General features: G+C 41.8%; 2 protein-coding genes across 2 annotated transcripts in view; one reads left to right on the top strand and one right to left on the bottom strand.

Annotated features, from left to right (window-relative positions):
* Positions 1 to 6,769, bottom strand: part of UFD1 (ubiquitin recognition factor in ER associated degradation 1) — a 145,685-nt gene extending 138,916 nt beyond the window's left edge. Inside the window, exon 1 of the mRNA XM_044068779.1 lies at positions 6,637 to 6,769. Coding sequence (XP_043924714.1) covers positions 6,637 to 6,639 — 3 coding nt within the window. The 5' untranslated portion in view covers positions 6,640 to 6,769. The remainder of the gene's footprint in view (positions 1 to 6,636) is intronic.
* Positions 6,770 to 6,867: 98 nt separating this feature from the next.
* The window catches only part of CDC45 (cell division cycle 45), a gene marked incomplete in the record, with an annotated part of 734,635 nt that continues 729,486 nt past the window's right edge, over positions 6,868 to 12,016 (top strand). The window contains 1 exon segment of the mRNA XM_044068778.1: positions 6,868 to 7,417. Within this exon segment, the coding sequence (XP_043924713.1) occupies positions 7,367 to 7,417 (51 nt within the window).

The raw sequence follows: 12,016 nt of genomic DNA on the forward strand, positions 1-12,016 counted from the left end.
GCAAAACTGCTCTACAAATTGTAGCATGCTACAGGCCACCCTCTCAAACTCAGGAACCCCACACAGCCTTCCTGAAGACACTGGAGGGTATAAATGTATCTCCAAACACCACCATCATATTGGGTGACTTCAACTACCCGAATATAGACTGGGAACATTACTCAAGCCCTAACTTTCTAGCCCAACGGTTCCTGGAGTTCATAAATTCAAATGCCATGGAACAGCTAGTCACTGTTCCCACGAGAGGAGAAAATATACTAGATCTCATTGTCACAAACATGGGGACAAAATGCTCCACACCGGAAGTATATCCCTCATTGGTGAGATCTGATCATAAACTAATCTCACTGGAAATCCACATCCCGCCCCCACCCCAAACAAAAAAGACCATAGTGAAGAACTTCTCTAAAGCAAACTTCACACTACTCAAGACTGGTGTAGTATCCTTCAAGGCCCCTGAGCCAGAGGAAACCACAACCCAAGCTGCGGAAGCCCTTACAAATGCCTTCTATGAACACCTCCAGGACTGCATGGATCAGGCAATCCCAAATAAAACCAAGACTCTTTCCACAAAGGGCAAACGTCCAGTCTGGTGGACCCCAGCCATTAACAAACTTTACAATAAGAGGAGAAAGCTATTACATGATAGAACAAAATCCATAAGAGGGAAGTCACCCCTGATCATTATTAGTAAAAAAATACGAGCACTCATAAAATCAACTAAGGCCAATTTTGAGAGAAAAATTGCCATGGATTCAAAGGACAATCATAAGGCCTTTTTCAGCTATGTTAGGAACCTGGGTGGAAACTCCCAGATATGCTCAGAATTAGTCCAAAATGATACAAAAATCACTGAACCCACAGACATTGCCAACATACTGGCAGACAGGTTCAGTGCAAACTTCACCCCCCTCTCCCCCCCCTAAAGGAGAGAAAACTATCCCAGCAGAGTGTAGCTTCCCGGACATCTCAAATGCGCAGGTGAAAGCTGCTCTCTCTAAAGCTAAAAACACAGCATCAATGGGACCGGATGGTGTCCCCGGCTGTGTGCTACACGAGCTAAATGAGGAATTAACCCCGCACATAAGGCAGCTGTTTAACCTCAGCCTTACCACAGGATACGTGCCCAAGGAGTGGCGTACGGCAACTGTGGTCCCACTCCACAAAGGCGGCGCCTCTACGGACCCTGGTAATTACCGCCCCATAAGCTTAACAAGTCTAGTCTGCAAAGCTATGGAGAGGATCATAATGGAGCTCATAAACAAAGATATAGAGGACTTGCAGACATTGGACCCGACCCAGTTTGGCTTTGTCAAGGGAAGATCATGCCTTTTGAACTTGGTCGACTTCTTTGAAACAGTCACCAAGGCCATTGATGAGGAAAAGGCAGTCCATACAGCCTACCTTGACCTTGCAAAGGCTTGACACAATACCCCACTCGGGTATTGTAGAAAAACTTACCAGCTTAAATGTAAACCCATATGTCACAAGATGGGTTGCAAACTGGCTTAAGGACAGAACCCACAGGGTTAGAGTTGCTGGCGCTGTGTCAGACTCCAAGCCAGTTACAAGTGGTGTCCCACAGGGCTCGGTCCTTGGCCCCTATTGTTTGGCATCTACTTCTCAGAAGTACAGGCCAGCATGGGAGGACTTTGGCTGACAAAGTTTGCAGACGACTGCAAACTGGGCCATAGTGGAAAGTGCATCAGACACGGATATCCTTCAGAAGGGACTCACGGAAACAGATAGCTGGTGCCAGAGCCATGGCCTGAAGTTAAACGCCAAAAATGTATAGTCATACCCTTCGGGAAAAACAAGGTAACCCCAAGCTACCATATAGGTGGCAATCCACTAAGCACAGAAGAGGTTATCAGGGACCTGGGGACCCAGGTTGACAGTCGCCTTTCTTTCGCCACTCATCTTGGTAAAGTGGTTAGAAATACCTTCTACATTGCCCACCTGATCATGAAGGATTCACATCCAGATCTAGTGAGGTCATTGTTCCCCTGTACTCTTCACTTATCAGACCAATGAGCGAGTACAATGCCCCATTCGGGATGTATCTCACCAGACATCTGCAGCAATTGGAGAGACCCCAAAAGTTCCTCACCAAAAGGATAAAGGACTCCAAAATCTGTCATATGCTGCCAGATTGAAGAAACTCCAGCTCTATTCAGTCGCATACCGTCTGCTCAGAGGTGACATGTGCCTGACATACAAGGCCATGTCCAACCCGGAATTAATGGACATGCTCCACCTCAAAAAATCCAAATCCACCAAAACCACTAGAGCAAGCGACTTAAACCTTAGCACGGATATAAATAGGACATGCTGGAGGGATAGATTTATCACTCGGAGACTCCCTATGCTGTGGAATAAAATCCCGGTCCATTTGAGGCAGAGCACCTCGCTGACTCTGTTCAAGAGAAATCTAGACCTGTGGATGGGAGATCGTAGGTTTACCCCGGGAATCATCTCTGTGTCACTGCTGGACAGAGGCACAACAAACTAATGGGCACAGTATTTTTTCATATAAGGGGTGGCGTAAGCCACAAAAATTTGGGCTAGGCTTATAAATGCCTTAGGGCAGATAGCCTAGTATAAACCTATGAACCTATGAATTCTTACCACAAAAACACAGGGTAGTAACGGAAGGGGAGAAATTGAATGCCATCACAGAAGTATCGAATAGAGAAAAATATAAAGCAATTAAAACAAAAGTGTCCCTGTTAGAAGAGTACAAAAGAGGGAACAGACCAATAAAAAACCTCAGAAAGGCACGATAAAAGCAATGTGCAGTTATCAGAACAGATCAGGTTCTATTGTGCACTACCACAAATAATAAAGTACAAATATCAGAACCGGCAGAAAAACATAGAAGATCTGCAGATAAATATAAAAGAAAAGTACAAAATAAGAAATTTATTGATGACCCAACAAAGTTTTACAGAGAACTGGGAAACAAGGCAAAAGAAATTGAAACACCACCAAAAAAGAAGACATTTATTTATTTTACATTTGTTGACTGAGAATATCTGACTGAGCCGAGGCCCTTTTTCAGCAGAGGCCCGGGCAGAAAAGCTCCAGTACATACAAGTATAACATTAAGTAAATTAGTATAGATTTTATACAAGTCGAAATACAGCTAAATCATATACAGATAACAATTGGATTGTACATACATTAGTTAAGCAGAAAGGAATATAAAGTACAAAAATCAGTTTTTTTTTTTAAATGAAATCAGACCAGTAGTTATGTGAGTATTAGAGAGAAGTACATAGATTGAGGAAAAGTTGAGAATGGAAAGTTTTCAAGGAGGATTTGAGCATTGGCAGATCCATTTCTTATTGAAATATTCCTTTAGTGTTAGTTTAAACTGTTTGTGATGTGCCCGTGTTCGAATCTCGAGGGGAAGTTTGTTCCATTCAATAGAGGGGCAGTAGCTATATAAGTTTTGTCCTGCATTAGATTTGGGCTTGTAGATTTTTAGAAGGTCTTGGGAAGAGCTACGGAGGTTTCTTGTAGGAGCATAGTGGGAGATGATAGAGGGTAAGGTTGGACAGAAAGATGGCTGATATAGGATTGAGTTTACGGTTTGGAGCTGAGAGAGAAGGAGGAGTTGGGGCAGTTCGAGCCAGTTTAAGTATCTTGGTGAGAGACAGTGGCGAGATCCGTAGGGTTGTTGGGTTGCAAATCTAGTTACTTTGTGATATATAATCTGAAGTCTAGCAATGAAAGAGGAGTTGAGGTTAGTAAGAATTTGAGAGCAATATGTTAAGCAGGGAAGAAGATAGGCATGAGTGGGGCTATTCTGACTTCCCGAGTAAGAAATCTGATATTTCTATATAGTAGACCGAGCTTAAGGTGGGTTTTCCTGATACTATTATTTATGTGGAGATCAAATTTTAGTTGGTCAATTGTAATACCAAGGAGCTTGATTTGGCTACAATTGGTGTCTTATTGAGTGAATGGATAGCGAAGGAGGTCTTGATGTGGTTAGCTGTTTTAGGGAGGAAGAGTAGGAGTTTTGTTTTTTTAGGGTTTAGGACGAGTTGGTTGTTGGACAGCCATGTTTCTACAGAGTTAAAGGATGACTGGGTAGCTGTTAAGAGTTCTGAGTGAGCGTTACTTATAGTTATAACTGTAGAGTCATCAGCATATTGTATAATAGTAGTGTGGGCAGGAGGTATAGAGCAAGTATGTGAAGATGTTGAAAAGTAATGGCCCTAAAATGGATCCTTGAGGGACTCCCATTTGTGTTTGTAGTGGAGTTGATAGAGCAGTATCCCATTTTACAGATTGGAATCTCTCTCTAAGATAGCTTTCAAACCATGCCACTGTAGTAGACAGACACCAGCCTGGTTAATAGGAAAAACAATACTCCTGCTTAAGAGCAAACCTGCAAGCTATCCTAAAAACTATTCACCAGTAACTTGCCTTCCGACAATATATAAACTATACACTGGAATTGATGCTGACAGAGTTTAAAGTCTCTTAGAAGAAAAATCAAGCATGGCACTAGAACAAAAGGGTAATAAAGGAAAGTCATATGGAACAAGGGATCGTTTGTTGTTAAAGTCATAATGGAGAACTGTAAAAAGGGGAAGATTCTTAAGTATGGCATGGACAGACTACAAAAAAGCATGTGACAGTATCTCACATTCATGGATACAAGAACGCTTAAAAATGTATTAAGATACACCCTGCACTGATCAATTACATTACAGTGACCATGAAACGGTGGCAAACTACTTTGCAGTTAAGCCATGATAAAGAACAAACTACTATTAAAGGGATACAAATTCAAAGGGGGGTATTCCAGTGTGACTCTGTCACTGCTGCTCTTTTGCCTTGCCTTTACCCAATTAAGCTCTCTACTCAACAGATTAGGTCATGGCTACAATTTGGCTCCCAGAAAAAGTGTAAAAACTTTTCTTTTTGTAGCTGACTTAAAATTGTATAGTATGGAGAAGAGGAACTGAAAGTACTATTGCAAGTGGTCAAAACATTTTCAGATGATATAAGAACGTTATTTGGTCTTGACAAGTGTACAAAAACTTTAAAAACCTTTAAAGTAGGAAAGCTGCAGCATCAAGAAAACATCAGACTGGGACAGGAATGTGATATAAAACAACTTGAGCAAGAGGGAGTGTATACATATTTGGGAATTAATGAAGGATCAACAATAAAACATGAACAAAATGTGAATAAAACTTAGTAAGGAATATTTTAGAAGACTTAAATTAATACTAAAACAGCACTGCCATCTAGGAACAAAGTTCAAGCTATAAACCAATTTGCGCTTCCTGTCCTAACTTACAGTTTTGGAGTGACTGACTGGCCCCAAAAGAGGTTGGACAGGAAATCAAGAAGGATGCTTCATGCTCATCAAATGGTTTATAAAAATTAGTGCATACCAAGACTATATATTCCCCATTCTGCAGGAGGTATGGGTCTCTTCAAAATTGATTACATGTACAGATCTGCAGTCACAGGACTACATACATATTGATTAACCTCACAAGACCCAAAACATAGTGAAAGTTTTGAAACAAGAGGAGAATAAGTCTAAGATGACTTCCCTGCTTGGTTTAGCAGAAGCATATTGGCATCAAGTGGGAATGGAAATTAAAGCAGAAGTAGATAAAAATTGGGCAGCAACTGAATGTGCCAAAAAAAAAAAAAGAGAGACAGAGAACATAAGGTGAAGGATCAGATGAGAAGGCAAGAAATGTGGAAATGCATAAATATAATTGAAGTAAAGAAAACTCTTGAAACAACCTAATGTTGATCAGGATCAAATACGGGAATGGCAACCAAAGATAGTGGGCTAAGTACAGGTTGGTTTACAAAGTTCATCGAACATGTGGGGGAAACAGACAAATGTAGGTTTTGTAAAGCAGAATCGGAAACCATTGCACATCTCTTACTGATTGTGACATACTAATGACAGAAGTGTTGTACACTGAAAGGCATAATAATGTGGCAAGACTGTTGCAATGTGGATTGTGTAAATATTATAACATTGAAGAAGCTGGAAACATGAGCCATAAAGCATTATAGAAAATGATGACATGTATATCACATGGGATCACTCATTACCAACAACTCAAAATAGACGCAAAAAAATACAGTGGTCCATAAAAAAAAGAAGAAAAACGTAGCACTGATCATTGCAATTGCTACACCTAGTGATTACAGTGTCTTATGTACAGAAAGACAGACACAAAGTCATAAAATACCAGGATTTGCAGGCAAAAACTAGGGCAAAGTGGAAGGATACCCATAAAGCTCCAATAGCACTAGGAACAACGGGTCTTATAAAAAGAACTTACAATCACACACTTAGTTATGTTACCGATACAAGTAACTCCAACTCCATATGAACTGAAGAAGTCATTACTGGGCACATTGCAAGTGCTGCGAACAGCACTACTGACTAACAGCAAACACTGAAACAATACCAGTTTCATGAACTTTTAACATACTTTAACGTAGGAATGTGTCCAATCCCGTCATGTATTAGAAACCCAAAACGCTTGGAGAGATTAAAAAAAAACACTCATGACAAAGCAGTTTTCTTATCCGTGATACACTATCATTTAAACCACACATCAATAACCGTATGACACTTACCATTCTGGAGATTTAATCTGTTTAGTTTAGCTTATTACAAAAGAGTTACTACCGTTACTGCTATTTTACTTATTCACTCCTTATTAAAGAAACATCTGATGAAGTGAGACATTTGCATCCGGAAGTAAACGGTATCTAAGGGAAGTGATGTATGCAATTATGAGAAGTAGGGTGCATTAAAGAAATAATAATAGAGGTTTTGAACCGTTTTGTTAGCAATATCTGGATCAGCAGCACTGTATTTAAAAGGGACGTTATATCATCATAAGTCAAATAAACCATACAAATGTTTTATAATACAAAGAAATTGTAATGTTAGCGGCTTTTTTGTACTACAAAATAGGCAGTGTAGCAGAACTACAAAAGTATTTTAATTGGTAAAGAAAAGCAAGAAAGAAATAACTCATACTATTGGCTTATTCACTACCTGCATTATACTATCATTAGCTAGTTTTCTGAAGTAGCCAATCCAAGAAAAGCATGCTGCCTAATGTCAACAGTAGCTGTTGTAATCGCCCGATATACGCGAATCGCATAATTTCATCCGGAATAACGTTTACCAATGAGAATGTGGCAAGTTGGCGCCAGCTTTGACAACGGGCTAGATGTTATAGTCTGTTTAAATAGTACGTGAAGTGTATTTCTAGTACAGGGTATGTTCTAAATTTGTTGTATAGTTTTAGTTGTTTGTTAGTAGGGTTCAGTCTGTTGTTAACTTATCTCCTCTGAGATGTTCGTGTCAGATTTTCGGAAGGAGTTTTATGATGTGATTCTAAATCAGGTAGGTTGTCAACTCCTCAGATTGTTTTAAAATATTGTTATTCTTATTATTTATTTATTAAAGGAGAGTTGTATTTATGGGAAAAAACGTAAAAAAATCGTGAGGATTTAACAGTAGTTCCGCACACAGTCTGTCAGGGTTTGTAGTATTTTCTTTGCGGCTGATTGCATTACGTATATTGACTTATTGCAGGTTTTGTTTAACTAGTGTACAGCAAGCATGCCGTGTGCATGACGACGAATCCCATCAGATCGTTTGCGTTACAATGACAGTAGGATTACAGAAGAATACTGCAAACTCTTGGGTCTTGCATTCATGTGCATAAAATAACAAAATTGTGTTGTTTACTTGTTTAACGCTGCCCTCTTACATCGGCATTTATACATTGCAGAAACTGACAGTGTACACCATAACTGTTACGGCCAAGCATTTAGTCCCCCCCCCCAAACAAAATCATTTAATTTGGGGTGAGATAAAGTATTAGATGCGCTTTATATTATTAACTTGTCTGTATTTGTATGTTGTTTTGTTCGGGTCTCCACTGAAAATTGTTAATTTCTTACCCAGTTGGACTAATCCGGTTAACAAATAATAAATAAATAGAGGGGCAGCAGTTACGTCATGAGCAATGACTGTCAATAGTTTTGTGCAGTGGAATATTATTGTAATTAAGTGTATTGTAACTTAAATTACTTGACATGAAATAACTTTTTTTTAATAAAGTTCCAAGCCAAAGGGTAAAGAGTTCACACAGAAAAAAAAAACTGCAAGAAAAACCTAGCCAAGCAAGATTCTTCCCTGTGTAATACCTTAAACCTCTTGTAGTGTAGCCTCATGGAATAAATGCAAAGGACCCCTTAAGGACAGATCAGTGTTGCAGCTACGTGACATTTGAATGTCCATGGCTTTTTGTTTTACTTTTAAGTCTTTATAGGTTCATAGGTTCATACTAGGCTATCTGCCCAAGGGCATTTATAAGCCTAGCCCATAGTTATGTGGCTTTCGCCACCCCTTTTAGTTTGAATAAAAACTATGCCTATCATTTTTCTGTGCCTCTGTCAAGCAGTGACACTGAAGTAATCCCTGGGGTATATCTGCGATCTCCCATCCATTGGTCAAGATTCCTCTTGAACAAGGCCAGCGAGGTGCTATGCCTCACATGTACCCGGATTTTGTTCCACAGCATAGGGAGTCTCTGGGTGATGAATCTGTCCCTCCAGCACGTTCTATTTATAACCGTGTCAAGGTTTAAGTCTCCCGCCCTTGTGGTTCTGAGGGATCTAGATTTTTTGAGGTGAAGCATATTCATCAAATCTGGGTTTGACATGGCCTTGTATGTCAGGCACAGGTCACCTCTGAGCAAGCGGTATGAGACTGAATAGAGCTGGAGTTCTTTCAGTCGGGCAGCATAAGACATATTTTTGAGACCCTTTATCCTTTTGGTGAGGAACTTTTGGGCCTTTCAAGCTGCAGCAGGTGTCTGGTCAGATACATTCCGAACGGGCATTGTACTCAATCATAGGTCTAATGAGTGATGAGTACAGGGGATGATGACCTCCCTTGATCTAGATGTGAATCCCTTCATGATCAGGTGGGCGATATAGAAGGTTTTCCTAACTACTTTAGCAACATGAGTGTCAAACGAAGGCTACTGTCAACTTGGGTCCCCAGATCCCTGATGACTTTTCTGTGCTCAGTGGATTGCCACCTATATGGTAGCTAGGGGTAACCTTGTTTTTCCCAAGGGTATGACTATGCATTTTATGGCGCTTAACTTCAGGCCATGGCTCTGGCACCAGTTATCCGCTTCTGTGAGGCCCTTCTGGAGGATATCTGTGTCAGATGTGTTTTCGACTATGGCCCAGTTTGCAGTCATCTGCAAACTTTGTCAGCCATAACCCTCTTGTGTTTGCTTGTACTTCAGAAAAGTAGATGCCGAACAAGAGTGGACCCAGGACTGAGCCCTGTGGGACACCACTTGTGACAGGCTTTGAGTCTGACATGGCTCCAGCAACTCTGACCCTGTGGGTTCTGTCACTTAGCCAGTTTGCAACCCATCTTGTGATGTATGGGTTTACATTCAAGCTGATGAGTTTTTCGATGATACCTGAGTGGGGTATTGTGTCAAGGCCTTTGCCAGGTCGAGGTAGGCTGTATGGACTGCCTTTCCTCATCAATGGCCTTGGTGACTGTCTCGAAAAAGTCAACCAAGTTTAAGAGGCAGGATCTGCCTTTGACAAAGCCAAACTGGGTTGGATCCAAAGTCTGCAAGTTCCCTATGTCTTTATTTATGAGTTCCATTATGATCCTCTCCATGGCTTTGCAGATAAGGCTTGTCAAGCTAATGGGGCGGTAATTTCCAGGGTCTGTGGAGGCACCGCCCTTATGAAGTGGGACCACAGTCACCGTGCGCCACTCCTTGGGTAATGATCCTGAGGTGAGGCTAAGATTAAACAGCTGTCCTAACTGTGGGTTTAATTCCTCGTTGAGTTCATGAAGCACACAGCCGGGGACACCATCCGTCCCATGGATGCTGTGTTTTTGCCTTAGTGAGGGCAGTTCTCACCTGGGCGTTGGAGATGTTTGGGGGCTACAATCCTCTGGAATAGATATCTCTCCTTTGGGGGGGGGGAGTTTGCACTGAACCTGTCAGCCAGTATGTTAGCAATGTGTGTAGGTTCAGTAATTTTCACATAATTTTGAACTAATTCTGAGCATATCTGGGAGTTTCCTCCTAGGTTTCTAACATAGCTAAAGAAGGCCTTATGATTGTCTTTAGAGTCCTTGGCGATTTTTCTCTCAAAATTTGCCTTGGATGATTTTATGAGAGCTCTTAGTTTTTACTTATAATGATCAAAGGTGTCTTACCTTTCAAGGATTTTGCTCTATCTTGTAGTAGCTTCCTCCTTTGTTGTAGAGCTTGTTTATGGCTGGGGTCCACCAGACTGGACGCTTGCCTTTGGTACAGAGAGTCTTAGTTTTGTTTGGGATTGCCTGATCCATGCAGTCCTGTAGGTGCTGGTAGAAGGCATTTGTAAGTGATTCAGCGGTTTGAGTAATGTTTACCACTGGCTCAGGGGCCTTAAAGGAGACCACACTAGTTTTTAGAAGTGTGAAATCGGCTTTTGAGAAGTTTTTCACTGTGGTCTTTTTTGTTTCAGGTGGGGGCGGGATGAGGACCTCCAGCGAGATTAGTTTGTGATCTGATCTCGCCAGTGAGGGGTATACTTCCGGTGTTGAACATTTTGATCCCATGTTCGTGATGATGAGATCAAGTATGTTTTCTCCTCTTGTGGGGATGGTGACTAGTTGTTCCATGGCATTTGAGTTTATGAACTCCAGGAATCTTTGGGTTAGAGTGTTCGGGCTTGAGTAGTGTTCCCAGTCTATATTAGGGTAGTTGAAGTCACCTAGTATGATGGTGTTTGGAGATACATTTATCCCTCCAATGTTTTCAGGAAGGCCATGTGAGGTTCCTGAGTTTGAGAGGGTGGCCTGTAACATGCTACAAATTGCAGAGCAGTCTTGCCTATGGTTAATTGCACCTGGATGGTCTCCGATGCATCGTATGCGTTGCCACCAACCTTGAGGTGTGGGTGTCCTTTATGAATATGGACACCCTCCTTTCTTGGTGTTGTCCGGATTTTGGGGCCGAACGCATGATATGAGGTGAAACCTGTTAGTGCTGGGGTGCTCTCAGGAGCCTTGAACCAGGTTTCTGTCACAGCACAGACATCGATGTTCTCCATATTGAGAAGGGCCTCGAAAAGTGCATCTTGAGATTGAGACTTCTGGCATTGAGCAGCATTACCCTTAGTTTTTTTCCTTTTGGTGTTCTAGGGTGGTAGGTTTAGAATTTGAGCCTTGCCTAAAAAGGCACTATGGGGTGGCAAGAGCCTTTGCCAATATCCGAATCCCAGGGATGACAGGTCCAAGCCGCCCTCATAAGCAGCGTGGCTTGTCTAGCATGTCATCCCAGGCAGACAGACATTGATCCCCTTTGAATGACACCAGAATTTAAGCCAATTATTAAAGCTGATCATCTTATCACTGTATTGTGGCATCATTCTAGGTGAAGGTAGGATACTGCTCAAGGTCGGGTCATACCTGCCTGGGCTACATAATCAGAGAGCTCCTCGATGTCCCTTTTCATGTAGTCCAAGGAGGTACGCCTCAGGTCGCTGACACCAGCGTGGACAATGACTGAGTCGTACTTGTACCTGCTGTTGAGAGACCTGAGTGCTTGCGTTATGTGGCGGATTCTAGCGCCCGACAGGCAGCTTACTGTGACCTTCTCCTTACTCAGTCTGGTGAGCGGGACGTCAGTGTGTCTGACTATGGAATCACCAATGACAAGTGTGTCTGGCATTTGGTTTGGCCTTAAGGGCTGTGACTGTTTGACACTCTGACTGTGTGGTCTATGTGTTGCATGTGTTGGGTCGTGAGGTGGTAGTTGTTTGGGTGTCTGCTTTGGTGGCCTCTGCTGTTTTGGTAAATTTTTGATCAGAGCCTCCGAGTATGTCTTTGTGTGAGTATGTGTATGATTTGAAGTTGTGATGGTACCATGTGTGACTGGGTATGTATTGTGTGTGGTTACCT

Source organism: Protopterus annectens, chromosome 4.part0 (genome assembly GCF_019279795.1).
Source record: "Protopterus annectens isolate FY-2018-M chromosome 4.part0, PAN1.0, whole genome shotgun sequence".
Classification (NCBI taxonomy): Eukaryota; Metazoa; Chordata; order Ceratodontiformes; family Protopteridae; genus Protopterus; species Protopterus annectens.